The sequence below is a fragment of the Siniperca chuatsi genome, linkage group LG14 (assembly GCF_020085105.1).
Source record: "Siniperca chuatsi isolate FFG_IHB_CAS linkage group LG14, ASM2008510v1, whole genome shotgun sequence".
Taxonomy (NCBI): domain Eukaryota; kingdom Metazoa; phylum Chordata; class Actinopteri; order Centrarchiformes; family Sinipercidae; genus Siniperca; species Siniperca chuatsi.
The window spans coordinates 18,425,227-18,441,786 of record NC_058055.1 but is presented as its reverse complement, the minus strand read 5'-3'; the positions used below and the strand labels follow the sequence as shown (position 1 = coordinate 18,441,786).

The 16,560-nt window shown below is 38.8% G+C and overlaps 1 protein-coding gene across 4 annotated transcripts; it reads left to right on the top strand.

The window, feature by feature from the left end:
• The first annotated feature begins 737 nt into the window (after positions 1-737).
• Positions 738-9,819, top strand: LOC122888408 (NEDD4 family-interacting protein 1-like). 4 transcript variants are annotated; one of them, XM_044222826.1, is made up of 8 exons: positions 739-952; positions 3,039-3,126; positions 4,768-4,898; positions 6,208-6,267; positions 6,872-6,959; positions 7,181-7,305; positions 7,596-7,662; positions 8,099-9,288. In XM_044222826.1, the coding sequence occupies exons 1-8, from the start codon at positions 923-925 to the stop codon at positions 8,200-8,202; spliced, it is 693 nt and encodes a 230-aa protein (XP_044078761.1). In that variant the 5' UTR covers positions 739-922; the 3' UTR covers positions 8,203-9,288. The 4 variants fall into 4 exon arrangements, with proteins under 4 accessions (XP_044078763.1, XP_044078761.1, XP_044078759.1 ...); XM_044222824.1 differs by having other exon boundaries at positions 6,205-6,267; XM_044222828.1 differs by lacking the exon at positions 6,208-6,267 and having other exon boundaries at positions 738-952; positions 4,768-4,886; positions 8,099-9,819.
• Positions 9,820-16,560: the final 6,741 nt, after the last annotated feature.

Sequence of the window (16,560 nt, the reverse complement as noted above, 5' to 3'; positions counted from 1 at the left end):
GACTGGACGCCTTACATGTGGCAGTTACAAGTTGTCATTCTCCTCAGTATTTGGCTCATCCAATATTCTGCTCATCCATTTATTCATATCACATCCTCTCCAAAAACAATAGGCTTCAAAATAGATAGATAGATAGATAGATAGATAGATAGATAGCGTGACATGGTTGGTATTGTCTTCCACCCAATTACACATACTGTATTTTACCTGTGATCCCTTGTGATTAATGCTGGGGTTCGCAGTTGTTATCAAGTCAAGAACCAGCAATTTGTTCCAAGACATCTGCATATAATATTTACTCTAAAATACACTATGATGGATGATGGATAACTTTTACTCAGTATTTTAATTTTCCTAGCTAATTCTGTCAGTAAAGTTTTAATAATATTCATGGTTGTTTCACTTTGTTTCAAATGAGGGCGGTAGAGGGTTTGTTGTGGCCAATGACGTCAATCGACTAGCGAGCGAGACCTGCGTCTAGTTAGCAAGAATGACGTAAAAATTGTCGGTTTTGGTTTCATAATAAAAGCACCGGAAATGTAATTTTAAAAACAAAAACAAAGATGATAATGGTTCTTCGTGAGGAAGAAATTACTGAATAAACAGATTAGTAATGATGGAGGCTACCTATTACTTAACTAAAAATAGCTCAATACATTTGCAACAATGTTGTCTATGGTTCTCAATACGGACTTTACTTCACAAGGCTTCCTTTACACAGGAAGCCTTGTGTTTTTTCCCTGAACAATCCTGTAGCTTGACAGTAGTGTGAGCGCTGAGCAGTCGAGGGAGGAAGAGGTTTTCATTGTGGCGAGGACTGAGTTTACAGTTTGCACTGTTATATAACGTTAATTTCGTTGTCGTTGGGTGTCTGGGCGGCGTATTCCTTCCCTGTTGTTGATTACCAGCCGTTCAAACCGGAATGGCCGAACCGAGCGCCAGATATCAGCAGGTATGAGAACACTATCAGTCGCTAGCTGACACGTTACAGATTTAACATAACGTGTTAACGTCGGCTGTATGCTGTTAACATTTTTCTGACTTACTGATTAAAGAAGCTCAAACCACCCAGATGTGTCACCTTCGGAAAATTACGGTTTCCTATTGAAATAAGCTGGATGTCATTGTCGTCAATTATAGTTATGTCAGTTTTATCGCGATGAGGCTCGTTATTTTCATCGAATGAAGCTGGTTGTTAACAGCACGCTAACTAGTTAACATTTCCTCATTAGCTTTTTAGTTCAAGCTAACGGTACATGATAAATGTGAACTTGATTGTCTGTTCGGGCGTTTTGTTTCTGATTGTTTGTGGGTGTCAAGCGTTGAGTTATGTCAGTAAAGCTTCCCAGCTAACTGTGTGCTATCTAGTTAGCATTGTTGAATACTAGGCAAGGTTTAACTTAATTTAACGCTTTTCGACAATCATCTGTGTATGATAATGTTAATGTTTGGATAGCACATGACCTACAGCAGTTGTGTGTTTATTGGTCATTTAGTTTAACTGCTAAATCTGCCAGCTAACCTGCTTAGCGAACTTAGGTGTTGGTCGGTCAGACAGTCTTTATTATAACTTCTTGATTATTTCTTGGAAAGTTTTCTGTAAATAACTCTTATTTTGGAAGTTATTTTTTTTTTATTTATTTCAAATTTTAATTAGAGCATAAACCCCTTGAGATGCACCATCTAGATTTCAAGGGGGTCCTCAGGCACAAACACATGGAAATTAACAAACATTTAAACAAACAAAAAAAACCCCCTCATTAATAATGATGAGAAATTAAATAGTCCAACGACACAAAACAATTAACATAATATCATCAACAACAACATACACATAAGGGCTCTCCCACAATCCCAAATCACACACATTAAATCTGTTACAAGTATCATCACACAAAATTAATGAGAAATAAAATAACTTAAATGCCATGTAAACTAAAAATGATGGTAAATACAATAAGGGACAAGTACATTTGAAAGCAAGCAAAGAAGTCTTGAAGTCATAAAAAGAAATAATCCACATTATTCCATTTTGATGGCGCTTTAAACTTTAAAAGAAATTGGGAGATGTGCTTTTAAGATCATAGGCACAGTACAAAAAGGTTGTTGAGTGAGACTAAGTGAATATGATGATCTGAATGGAACTAGAAGCTGTTTTAAATATAAAGGATAGTTAAACTAAATGCATTTAAAAACAAAGAGCAACCAGTGAAAAGAGAGGCTGTAACCAGTTAAGTGTATCATACATGATGCCACTTGAACACTGCGAGAGAGTTGACAGTTACTTCAGTTGAGTTTGGTGTGTTGAGTTTATGAGCAGTTTTTTCCAGAGGAATTCCCTTAATAATAATAATAATAATAATAATAATTCCCTGTAATGTAATCCTATGAATTTATGGTGGGATATCAGTTCCTTTCTAGATAATTACAGGAAGCTATGGAATCTGTAAAATAAAGTGTCACCCACACCAAAGGGAAAACAAAGGTGGCGTTAACCTGTAATTTTATACCTCTGCAAACCCAGTGTTGCAGACTTACTTCTTGGTATTCTGCACCACCTCAGTGGCCTTTCTGGAAACTGACATTCATGTTAATTGATCAAATGGGCTTGGTTTTAAAATCTTGTTTAGGTGAATCAGGCGAAAGGAGTAGCTGAGTCTGGCTTCTGTGTCTAAAGTTACAGACAAAACTTTGATTGATTTTTAAATGGATTGCCCTGCTCATGTGTTTCCTACTATTAATGAGAGAAATGGCCACATTGTGGTTGGTTCTCATTTCTGCCTTTTATATTATGTTCATATGTGCTTGAAAAACATTTTTGATGTGAGCCTAGTCTCCACTCTTCTCCTATGATCATTTTATTGATGCTTAGGCCTACTTTGTGACTTATTTTAAATAGGCCAGGGTGTTGCGATAATCATTTAATACTACACAGGCAGTGTGAAGCTTCTTTATCTAAAAGCATCTGTTTCAAATGGAGAGCAGCCAGTGCTGCCACCAATGCATTGTAGCCTTAATGCCCCCCCTCCCTTCAACAGCTGCCCAATGAGGAGGACCCAGAAGAGAGTCCACAGGTAGCAGCAGACGCTCCACCCCCATACAGCAGCATCGCAGCAGACAATGCTGGTAAGACCATGACTCATCCAGATGTTTCCCTGGTGCTTTGTAATGGTGGCATATTGGGGAATCACATTTGTGTTGGTCTGTATGGGGAGAACCTGTGGAAACATATCCCTAAAAGATTTCTTGAGCCACTATTCAACAATAATAATGAAGGCATCATATGGGCTTTTATATTGATATCTTTATAAGAGCAGTATACACTTTGCAGCCCCAAAAGGATAAATAAATTGATGGGTAAACGCAACACACAGGAAAGAAAAATATGTTTCCTTTAGGGATGTCACAATTAAGTTGTTTTGGCCCCGATCTCGATCCAAGGCTTTTAATATTGGGTATCTGCTGATACCGAGTCGGATCCAATACTTATATTTACCTAAATGTTGATTAAATATTTATCTGATACATTGAAATAAAAGCTGTAGCCTTCTGAATTTGGCTCACCTTGTTTTCCACGAGCTTCTTGATCCAAATACTGAAGGTCCTGATTCAAAACTATAAAGTTGATGAGCTTAAATTATTGATATGAATAAAAGTTTAACTGGGGAGAATGCGACTTTGCAAAATTGACGTGAAGCGAAGTCTTCTCTCTCCACTAGAGAGAGGACTTGTACAGACACTCGTGACTGTACAGTGGTGTTACAGAGTGATGCTTCATTAACCTCCTAAACAATCTCTGGCTGTGTACAGACACCAGCTTGCAGAGAGCACACAAACCAACAACAGCCAAGTTAAATTTGGGCATGTCATCAAGTTACAGATAGGAGTGCGCACGCACAGCCAAACCAAAAGAGGGCAGGTGCTGAGCCGAAAGTGAACAAATCATGAAATAAACAGCTCGCACACTGCAGGGCTCCAATGTCCACTTATTTATTCCACCAAGGTGACATTGGTTAGAGCACAACTGCTCTTCATCAGACATGTCATCAAGTTACTCACAGAATTAACTGTAATTAGTGACAGCTGATATAACCTGCTACTGACAATGTTTGTCATTTTAACTAGGCAAAGTGATGCCAGTGATGCTAGTCTGTGCCAGCTAAAAATGAGAAGTTGCTAGCTGAATGTTTTGTACACTACTCTTTGCTAATAAGAGAGGAGAGATAACAAATTTGTTACCGTCAGAGACCTCATAATTGTTTTGATTGCTCTGATCCCTTATCAAAGGGGATAAACTGGGCGTAATACCAAACATGCAGGATTCACTCTTTCAAGAAGAGCTGGTTGCTTTCAGAAGGCCTCTTAGTTACAGTAGTTAAAATAGTTGACCATACCTTCTGAGATATCTTACCACTATAGGGGCAGTCAAACATTTGCTCAATGAGCAAAATCTCACACAGTAAAGATTTGTCTTGTTTACATAAACAGCACCTTTATTATAATCTAATAAGGTCGTTGAGTTTGTTGTCAGTGGGGATTAGTAGGAAATGCTACTTCGGAGATCACCTCCATGTCTTGAGTCTGTTTCCACTTCCAGAGCTGCTTGTAGTGACTAAGCACAAGAACACATGTTAAATAGTTTAGTTTTGGCAATGGCAGTAAATATGAGATGCAGTTATTAGTTCAGCTGTCTGCCAATAAGAAATAAGACTTTGTATAAGTAAGATTTCTGCCTCTGTGTTTGAAAATGTGCTGTTTCTTCTTCAGCCTACTTCGACTACAAGGAAGACGGGGCTTTCCCCAAGCCTCCATCATACAACGTAGCAACTACGCTACCTTCCTATGATGAAGCAGAAAGAACCAAGGCAGAGACTACTGTTCCCCTGGTAACCGGGAGAGTGAGTGTCTCACTTTTTTCCTTTGGTCACATTCACTATGCCCGCACACACACACACACACACACACACACACACACACACACACACACACACACACACACACACACACACACACACACACTGTAGCTTCTGCTCAAAGACTTCCTGTGTTGGCTGCAAGGCAGGAAGTGCTTATTGCCCTGCTACGAAAAGTTTTTTTGTTTTGTCTTCAGAACTCTGTATATGTACTTCACATATCTGATTGTGTCTCTGCTATTCCTACATGAACTGCTGCTAGCCTTTCTTTGCTGGTTTGAACAATAACAAAAACATTTATAATCAGCCATTTTAAAGGGCATTCAGTAATATTTTGCACATAATGACCACAGTCTATGTCTCACAAGTGCTCACAGGTGGCAGCTTCTTTCTGTTGTGAATGCTTCAGTCTCCCAGGCTCCCTGTCTGCGCACTTTGCACCTGGGTTTGTTTTCCCAAAATCTGAGTAAATATCGGTGCAGCATTCAAAACATGGGAGCTTCAGACTAATGCATTTTCTGTACTGATGCATACAATTTTAGGCAGGTATTTAATCTGTGATGTAGGTAAAGTTAGCCCCAGAAGCTAATGTTTCCAGTGGTATGTATGTTTTGTTTGGCTAGCTGTTTTTGTGCCACCACATCAGTCAATTTGTCCTTGGTGATGGAGGTACGGATTGTCAGTGTAAAATTTAGAAATGTTGGGTAGAAATACTATTTTGTTATGATATGGTATAAGGTTGACATTTCAGTAAAATCTGTTTTCAATTTGCTTTTTGTTAAGATATTGTTTTGATATTAGACACATTTTTCACAAGTTTCCAAAGCTTTAATAGCATGATTGCTTAGGGAAACATCTGTGTTCTTTTATAAACACAAAACATTTGTATGTGGAAACCCTTTCCTTTTCAGTTATTATGTAGTTGTCGTTTTATTTACAAAGGGAAAAACACAACTGATCTTCCACTCGTGCCATTTATTTGCATTTAATGCCTGAGGGATTGTTTGAAAAGGACACCGGTAATCTAACCTCCTGTGTGCAGGCTTGTCACGAGCTGCTCATCTCTGAGTCCCTCTGTCAACAGCAGCGGAAATTCATCAGAACTTCATACATACTTGACATGCCTTTTTAAAAACTACTGTTTCTGTTTAAAGGAATACAAAAATATCAACTGAAAAATGACAGCTCGTCTCTGACCTCTAGTGGTCACTGTGATGCCTTACTGCATGTGGGGCCACCATGTTTGATTGTTGGTGTTGTGTTTCTCTGCCACACATTGCCTTGCGCTCAGCAGCAGCCTCAGCACAGGGAACGCCTGGAGACTTTTGACGATGTAATTCGCAGTTCACTGGAGGTAACTGGGAGGAGTGGGAGGAGAGTGTCTGATGAGAGGAAGTGTATTTGGTCCTTGTTTGGTGTGTGAAAACACAGATGTACCTACAGTGTTTTATGTATTCAGCACCCCACCCTTGTATGTTTGTGTATTTAGAGTGCTAGCTAGTGCTTAGTTGATAGTTATACAAGATCTACTGGTTCTCCCGATGTCCTACATTCAATTTGACTGACCTCCAGACCTTTGGGTAAAGTGACAATGATAGTAATTAAATGGGCTTGCTGTGTTGTGATGGTTCCATTGGTCTGTTGGTTGTTTGTGTTGTATTTACTCTCTGTTGTTGGTACAGCTTGGTTTCCACTAGCAGGTGCTTGCCCATGCTTAATCACAATTCACTTTGTCAAGACACTACATTGTACTTGTAGAAATTGAAATACGTCATTGCAAATTGGTTAAAATAAAGCAAACTTGATTGATATGTAGACTTGAAATAGTTTCAAATAAGTTAAGTAAAGCCCTGGAAAGCTCTGCTACTGCCCTGCTGTGCTGTGGTGAAATTGTTTGAGTGCTTGAATATCTTACTTTCTCTTTTTGTTTTGCTCTTCTGTGGCTTACTCTATCACAGGATGAAGACTTTGTGAACAGAGATGACTTTGAAGATGCTGATCAGCTGAGGATAGGAAATGATGGCATCTTCATGCTCACTTTTTTCAGTTAGTTACCCAATCTACTCACCTTTTGGTTTTTCTCTTTTCTCATCTTAACCATCTTCTTTCATCTTCAGCTCTTCTCTACCTAGTTTTGTGCAGAAATGACATTGTCTCTTATTTGAGATACAAATTAGCTTGTAAAAAATTTCCTGCTTTATCAGATTTTTTTTTTCTGATGACATGTCTAGCACACTCACTCTCTTTTCCCTCCATCCTTTGTCCAGTGGCATTCCTGTTCAACTGGATTGGTTTCTTCCTGTCTTTCTGTCTGACCACCTCAGCAGCCGGGCGCTACGGGGCCATCTCAGGCTTTGGCCTCTCCCTCATCAAATGGATCCTCATAGTCAGGGTACGACAAGGAGCCCACACACAAACAAACACACACAGCACACATACAAACACATAAAATGTGGTTTTATGTACGCACAAACAACTCAAAAGCCCCAAACACCACTCTGGTATTTTTATGTTGTTTCTATAGTGGTTGGCTTGTTGGCGCTGCACTATTTCCTCAAAGATCTCTTGAGAGCTGTGCTGCTTTCTTCATTCACTTTTAAAATGCAGGACTCATTTGAGTGAAACCAGTGCAGGCCATATTTATTCTAACCAGTCATTTCTGCCGTTCTGTTGGTTTTCTAGTTTTCCACATACTTCCCTGGTTACTTTGATGGACAGTACTGGCTGTGGTGGGTGTTCCTGGTGTTGGGTAAGTAGCCAACCTCTGAATTTAAATCAATCAAATAGGGAAATCAAAGGGAGCGCCATTGCAACAGTGTTGAAGTGTCATATGCTGTGAATTTGTTACAGCAGGATAGTTAATCTTAATTATCCTGTTATAGGATAATGAGGTTATTGTTTGGTATCTGTTTCATACCAAACAGATGCAACTCTGTTTGTTTGATGTTGGATAAAGTTAGTTAGTTAGTACTTTTATCTTGTGCTACCTTGCTAGTAAGTGCAGTTTTATCTGTTGTTTTTTGTTATTTTATCAGGGTTTATATTGGTCAACCTAAAGACCCAGTCAGAAGACCTAGTCACTTTTATCACTGCTGCCAAGTGCCAACATGGAGTTACAATGTTGTTCCCTATAGCACTTCTAGTTGTGTCTCACTGTCCCTTTTTTTTTTTTTTTTGCTCTTCAGGCTTCTTGCTCTTCCTTCGAGGATTCATCAACTATGCCAGAATCCGCAAGATGGCTGACACCTTGTCCACCCTGCCCCGCACCCGAGTCCTCTTCATCTATTGAGCTCACAATCCATCATTCATCATTTCATCATCTTTTTCCCTCTCCTTTTCAGTGAGACATAATCTCTAGTCTTTATCCAATCAAAATGGGAGAGAAGATTCCCCCCCCCGCTTGACAAGATTTGGACAATATAACGTCTGTTGTCCGCTCTTGGTGTAAAATAGTGAATGCTGAAAAATCTGTAAAAACCCCTCAATTGTTAGTGGTGTTAACTGTCAAGTGCTATTTGCAATTATGAAGTGTGTGATGTATAAATGAATGCCTTATTTACGGTTTTACTATCTGTTGGTAGCAGCAGCATGCACTGTTCTCCTGTTTAGCCACCAGGGGGCAGTCTTGTTTGTGTTATTTTTCACCAGTCTTATGTCTAATGAAGTCATTTGTATAGAGAGGAGGTACTCAGCCCAGGGGTCAGTGAGTAATTTTGGGGTTATGGGTTGATTTATGCAGTCTGAAAAAATATATTTCATGTACCAATTTAATGTGCTTTTAATCTTCCTGACCAATATTTCTTGTCCCTTGTGAAAAAGTATATAATTCACTGAAAAGGGAAAATCATTATCTGTTGTTTAGGTTCAAGGGCTGAAAAGGTTGAGGACCATATGTATAGAAGATCATTTTTTCCAATTGTCCATCCTTACACACAGTCATCACGAATGTTATGTTCTTATATATGATACATGTATGTCAGCAGAGAGGTAAAGCTGAGGGTAGCCAGGAGCAGAGCTTCTTGGGCAGGTTGGAGATCGCTGCCTTGCTCAAGGATGCAGTGATAGGGATAGAATAAGCTGCAACTGGACGGTTCTTGTTAAATAAATGATTCCGACGCCCAATCTTAGTCACTGGCACCCATTGGTTTCTAATGAGGAAAAAATTATTGTATTGCCAGATGTGATTTGGAAACCCTGTCCTGTGAAGAACAAGGACTATATTAATACAGAGCTGAGATTTATTTCCTTTGACGTTACAATGAAATATTAAAAAAGTCATTCATTTATGTTTACCCTCATTCTAGTGGAAGTGGAATAGTTGTTTTTTTATTGCAAGAATTTTAAGTATGTGTTTGGAATTAAAGTGGAAAAGGTACATTTTTGTATTGAGCTATTTATCAAATGGTAAAAGCTTTCAGTAAAAATGTAACATGACATAACAGCCATTTTAGTTGTGCTAGATATTCAGGTTGCAGGGTACCACTACACAACAACTTGAATTATGTAGCACTCAATCATATAAAATCAGAGAACTGTTCAAAGATAAGTATGTTGATATTAACTAAAAGGAGGAGCTATTTCTATTACTGCTGGATTTTAAACTTGCATACAAACATTAAAATCCAGCCATGCTGTTGTTCTCTGGGCTGCAAGCTCAGGTGTCTTGACTTTAGGAAAGTAATTTAAAAGATTGACAAAAGAAGCTTGATTCCCCCTCTCAAAATCATTAAGACTGACATTTTCAAATGATGTGGTTTTATCTCCAAAATGCCTAAATTAGAGAGATACATCAAGAAATTATATTCTGTCAGTGGATGATACATTGTTTTAGACTTTAACCAAGTTTAATTTGAACTCCTCACCCTCATGACCTTACTGGACCTAAATAAAAACACAATCTACCATGTTTAGTATTTAAGAGTGTGGCTTCGGTGTGTGGAGGCTTCGGAAATGTGGAGAGCCAACAGTCTTCAGCCACAGAGAGAGGACATCTAGCTGACCATGATGTTCAGTTACTGACATGAGATGTACTTAACCATGCTAAATTTAACACACATGAGACACGTGTGTGTGTGTGTGTGTGTGTGTGTGTGTGTGTGTGTGTGTGTGTGTGTGTGTGTGTGTGTGTGTGTGTGTCAAGAATCGAGATGATTTACTGCTGGTGGCTAAATTATACATGTCAGCAGTGTTTTTCCATGCAGTTGGAACAGGAAGTGAAGGTCACCCCACCTGGAAGACATGTCACACCAACTGAAACAGTCTTTGGTTTCACTGGAAACTTTTACAGTCACATAGTGACACATCATCTCGCCGGTCTCTCCACCCCATCATGGCTGGATATTGGCCTCTAGTGGTGCTCAGTTGATATGACTTTGACTCCATTCAGGTCATCTTTCACAGGGCATGGGGGGGACATGTCACTCAATTCACTAAAAGGATTATTTTACAGCATATGATTAAACTATTCCCAAGAGCATATGATGACAGGAAATTCTGAATTTGACACAAGTTTGACAACAGCATGTTGGTTGATATTTTTAACAATTGTTTCTCATCCCTTATGAACTATAGATTTTCTGTTTTTTTACTTCTGAGTTGCTGCACCACTGGTGATTTTTATTTATTTATTTATTTTTTGAAAATCAGATTTCCTGAAGTAATTTCTTCTTTTGCATTGTGCACTTTGGAAAAATAAAAACAGCTGCCGGTCAGAAATTACAGATGTTCAGTAGCTCTGGGCTGCAAATGTGAACTTTAAACGGTCTCAGCTTTAGAAAATTCATTACTTGAGTACTTTAAGATCATTTTGTGTTCATTTCTTAGATTTTACACAGCACAAATAGCCCGTAAAGGTGGGAGAGAGAAAAAGACAAATAGGGCAAAGGTCATATACCAGACCATCAGTGAACCACCACGTCACCACATGACCTTGGATAAACAAGCTTCATTTTGCCAGGTGCAGACGGGTTTAATCAATGACAGTGTTTCAGCTGTAAATTCTGGCAAAGCACACAAACAACAAAATTCCTTATCGTCCACATCTTACACAAATTCAGCCTCAATCCGCTTGAATCCTTCTCTAACGTCATTCCTCCTCTGCTCCAGCAGGGTCACCCAGTGCAGGTGTTCTTGTTATCCAGATGTCATTCATAAAATAACTCCATTGTGCCAAGAGCTGTCTGTGTCTTGTCAGCTGCCCTCGATTTACAGACGGAAGTATTTCTTGAAGTAATTGATGGGAATTATGTGTGCTAGCCAAGTGCCTGCACTGCTCGCATGTTTTAGCTATCAAAAGATAAGAGGCGGCTTTCTGATTTACAGAACCTGGGAGTGAGAACCTCTTTCCAAAGAGACAAGCTTTTCTTTTCTGGCTTCTGTTAGACTTTTTGTGCAAAGACAATTTGAATTTACAATAGCTGATAAAGGCATACGATATGTTTAGGAACCCCTCCTCCCCCTGAAAAAATAGGGAGACTAGGGGTCTTTAAACTGCTTTTTCCTATAAACTACTCAGGTTTGTTCAGAGGTTGTGATTTTTATGGTCAACAGGTAAATACTACACCAGGCTAGTTTAAAAATCTTTTTTTTAACCTTAATATGCAGAAAATATATATGCACTTTTTCGGGTCTGATATTTGTAATATGTATAATGCTATTTGTGTGATTTATCTGACTTGACTGCAGAATTTAATAAGCACTGAGTGAGTAAACTGCTGTTTGAGAATAGGCCTTCACAGCAGACATTTTGACTTGTCATAGTAGGAAAAGCACAGGTGTGTGTGATGGCTCTGTTGTATTCAAGTGTCCCAGTAAGTCATGGCAGTGTGGCAGTGTGACAGTAAGCCAGCATGCACAACACCAGGATCCTGAAACTGAAGCAGCTAAATGGAATTCAGACATCATTCATTTTATTATTTACATCTGTGTTTTTCCTACTGTGACATGTCAAAATGTTTTCTATTATAGATATCTAATATTATACTATGATAGACTAGTTTGATATTTTGGGGAATACGCGTATTTGCTTTCTTGTTGAGAGTTAATGAGAAGATGGACACCACTCGCTGGTTAGTTTAGCTTAACATAAAGACTAATCATTTTCTGTAGTCTCTGCTGGTTGCCTAGCAACTGGTCCCAGCCAAGAAATAGTCTTGCACATACTCCCTCTCAAGAGGCAAAGTTTCGTTTTTCCACAGGTTTTTTGTATGACTTAAACAAACGAGATATAACACGTTAATTAGTGAGCTTCACGCTGGTAGACGCATTTTGTTACTGTTGGACAGAGCCAGACTAGCTAGTCTTTATGCTAAGCTAAAGCTAACTGGCTGCTGGCTTCAGCTACATATTTACCACACATACGTGAGAGTGGTATCGATTTTCTCATTTAACTTTCGGCAAAAAAGTGAATTTATTTGCCAGAATGTCAAATTACTCCTTTAATTAAGAGTGTGGTGAATAGTGGCTGATTTTGACTGTGTCTTCAGAAAATATCCATCATAAGTGATCCAGTGCAGAACCATGTTGTATGATCACCACTTTTTTTTGTACACTTTCACCTCTGTCATCAACTACCAATGTTGGCTTGAGAGCAAGACATTTTAAATTTAAAATTGCTCCACTAAAGTTGCTCAGCAGCACAATACTGGCCATACTGAGCAACAAACAAACAGCTACTACTATATGAAGGTAAAAAAAAAAAATCCCTCCCAAACATGGGACACACAATTAGAGACACCAATTTGCATTTTAAAATGAATAACAAGAACATTTGTGTGACTGTCAAAAGCTGCTGATGTGTCCACTTGCTAGGAACGCTTTACCAAACAAATCAGGTAGAAATCAAGGAAATTGATTTGCAGCATGGGCACAAAAACAGAACATACAAAACTCAAATAAACTAATCACAGACATAGTCCGAGTTAGCATAAGTGCAGAAGAAACAATACAGCAATAAACAGTACATGAAAGTATACTGCACCAGTGTGTAGTGCTAATAAGAGTTCCAGAGGGCACTGTTCAGTAAAACTGGAGCTAAAGCTTTCAGAGTTTTCTCAGAAAGGCAGATGGTGTAACGAGTGAAAGGCCGGTGGAAAAATCACTTCAAACATGTTTATCCTCCTTGGCAAGACAAAGATAGATAAAACCTTTAAAAAGATCCATTCTGTTAACAGGAAGGGGTTTCTGGTAAATTTGGTCTTAAGTCTGCGTTACACTAGAACAAAAAACACAACTAGCGTAATTTGGAGGCTGACGATCATCTCCATCAAGCTCTCATTTGTACAGAAACTAAGATATAAAAATTGATTTCCACCAAAATAAATTGACATAAAGAGATGAGCACCTATGAGACTAGAAACCTAGAGACCAGTACAGACACACTGCTGCAAACTTTTCACATTTTGACTTTATCCTTATTTATTTAAAGTCAGACCATCCTGCCAGAGAATTCCCATCACCTTAGACAAACTGCAGTCAGTCGGAGCCTCCTGCTGCCAGTCTGAGTTTCATATGGGAGGTTCCCCAGGATGTGGGGAGGATGTGGGTTGCATCCAAATGATATTATATGTGTGTGTGTGATTGGGGCAGGGGGAGGGGTGTTATCATTGATGTGTGAGTCATCCTGACCCTCCCCTCCTCTCTCTCCTCTCCCTGCACTTTATGTGGCGTGTGTGTGCATTTAAGCGTGTGTGCGTCTATGTGCATGTGCTTGTTTGAGCGTCCCGTAGGCGACGTCTGTTTATGTTGTGTGGGAGTCTACATGCTTCTTATGCCACGAAACAGGCCGTGCGTGCATTGCGTGATGTGTTCTTACACGAAAGGTGTAAGCAGAATTGGCTTAAACAAGGCAAAACCACTGGTTAGGTCCTTTAATTCCCCTTGTACCGGTATGTGTGTCATGGCGAATGACGTGAGCATCCCTGTGTATTATGCTTGTGTGTGTGTGTGTTTGTGTGCGTGTGTGTGTGAGGTTGGTAAAGCAGTGGTGAGTCATCCGCAGGCCAACATTGCCTGTTACCATGGGTCACACACAGCAGGTACCCCACCTCCCCATGTGCTCCTTTTTTTTTTTTACCCACCTCTCTTCCTTATCCTCTTCCTCCTCCTCTTCCATCTCCTCCTCTTCTTTTTCCTCTCTGACTCACAGATGACTCCCCCACCACCACCAATGACATCACCACCCCCTCCCTAACACTTTGTTGTGGTGAATCATACTGTACGTTGAGATTTTCTCTGCTTTTGTCTTCAGCCAACCAGCAAGGCAAACCTGAATGTCACTCATTCATTCATTCATAAAATCAGACTCAAGTTGCTGAAGCATTTGTCTCTGAGTACTATGGCCGTTCGGTAAGTAGGTTACTTTAGTGATGTCATCTATTATAACATATATGCAGTGATGTAATCAAAGGGATTGGACACAACGACAGATATTCTGGTTATGTTCAGATAAATATTCTATGCAAACACAGTATTCTTCTTTAGCACAATTGAAATGCCGCTGTTGTTATTTAAACAGCCTTTTGTACCTTTTCCACTTATCCCCATAATTAATCCCCAAATTGTTAGCAGGATTGTTCAGTTTCAAAGGAATTTAGTATTTTCTTACTCAGAGTCACACAAGTTCATACTGTAGATACAATGTCTTTGTGTGTTAAAAGTACACTTAATGATAAGATTAGCTAAGTAACGGGAGTCAGTAGAATTAGAAGCATCTATAAGGTGGGAGCTGCTGAAAGGTTAAACATCTCCAAAGATAGAGGGTCAGTTTAATATATGCAATTTAGTATACCTGGTGGAGTTTTTGACCACTAGTAATGCTATGGAGCAATGTTTTCAAGAGTGGGTACCTGTTTTCTTTCTATCACACATTGGAGATGTGATACGCCTACCACTGGTTTCTGTTGCTGTTCAGCTGATTGACCGGTGGTGGCGCTAACAAGCATAGCAATGCGCCAACAAAGACAAGGAAGAAGAAGAGAGCAAGCTAGCAAACTTGGATATTGAGATATGAGATTGATGCAGCTATATAGGTTGTTGTAAGTCAACTTACAGAAATAATTCTTAAATCTGTATAGTTCTTCAATTCATTTAATAATGTTAACTGCTCCTAGCTAGTTGGTGGGACGGATACGTCATTCACTATTTGTTTGTTTAGAAAAATTGTGAGTGTTTATTGTAAATAATATTTCCCTTCATTTATTTTGACTTACTAATGGATCCTGTTGACATCCAGATATTGAACTAAGCTAGGCTAAACTCACCTTTTAATACCTTTTAAATAAATTGCACAAAGACAAAATGACTTTTTCTGACTCTTGCACAGTAGGACAAATAGTAAAATTATAGTTCATACTACAATACTAGTTCATGTTTTTCTGATTAGTATTATTCAACATGCATGACATTTTAAATATATAGTTATCTTTACTTTGTACTATGTTTTAAATTAACACTATTGAGATAGTTTTCATGGCTGCTGTGGCTTTGAATCAGTTATAGTACTGTTGGCAAACAGGAAATATAACATTATTCTTCTGTTGCTCTCAGTGAAAGGTAATATGCATATATGAAGAGATGTACAGTATATGAAAGGCCAGTAGAATGTGCTTTCTATGGCCTTCCCTGTGATCATTTACGGTAAATGTATCATATCCACATTTTGCAACTTTCAAATAAACGGTTTACTGTCCCTTCAGTGTATTTCTGGTAAACATCCATTGACAATAATGTAATGTCATCACATCTCTGCCTCCATTTTTCTTGCTGTGTGGCACTATTTAGTCTATAATATGAAAAATGACCCTTGTTTCTCACTTTACTGCTTACCTCCACAGACTGCTGACAAGTTAAGTTCTGTGGACATTTCTGAATGTCATAAAACACAAATCCATTGTGTTGTCTGTGTTATTAACTAGCAGAATGTCTGTCAATGCCAGCGGTTAATAAGGTGCCGCTGTGTCAGATGCAGAAGGGCGAGTTTACCCATGACTTCATCTTGTAGTGATGTCAGAGATGAGAGAGTGCAGACACCTGGATTTTTTGTTTTCAAGCTTTCATTTGTCAATCCTGCCTAAAAGACTGTAGATTATTGGTTAGAAGCTGTGACTGTAATCTTCCCGCTGCTCCTAATGTCTTGTATTCTATTGTAAATCTATTGTTGTGATGTATATGGGATTGTATTACACTGTAATGTGCTATATACATTCTATTATATTGTATTCATCACTGCTACCTATTACAATGTATCACACTGAACAGGACACTATGTATTGAATTGTATTGCGTTACTGCATATTGTATTGTAGTTAATTGTGTTTCTATTCTATTCTATTCTATTCACAGTTTTAGATTGTGAGTTGTCCGTTTTTTGACTCTGAGTTGTCTGAGTTGTCTCGGACACCTCAAACATACTTCCTGTCAACAGTTTAATAACTGTTACAAATCTGTGCTCTTGGCAATCTAGCTCATATTTGACTGCACATGCCGTAACCATGGCAACAATAAACCTCGCATTACAGTTTAACTCAAAAGTAATGGTGAAACTAAATCCGTTGAGCCAAAGATACTCATTACATATGCCAGGATTTTCTGTTTTTCTTGTCTGCTTTCTTTGGTGAGCTTTCATGGTATAAATGCTGATTATCTACTT

Coding starts and splice junctions, on each gene's coding strand:
- LOC122888408 (XM_044222824.1), top strand. CDS start 923: ATGGCCGAACCGAGCGCCAGATATCAGCAG. Junction 953..3,038: donor CGAGCGCCAGATATCAGCAG/GTATGAGAACAC, acceptor TCCCTTCAACAG/CTGCCCAATGAGGAGGACCC. Junction 6,960..7,180: donor CTTCATGCTCACTTTTTTCA/GTTAGTTACCCA, acceptor TCCTTTGTCCAG/TGGCATTCCTGTTCAACTGG.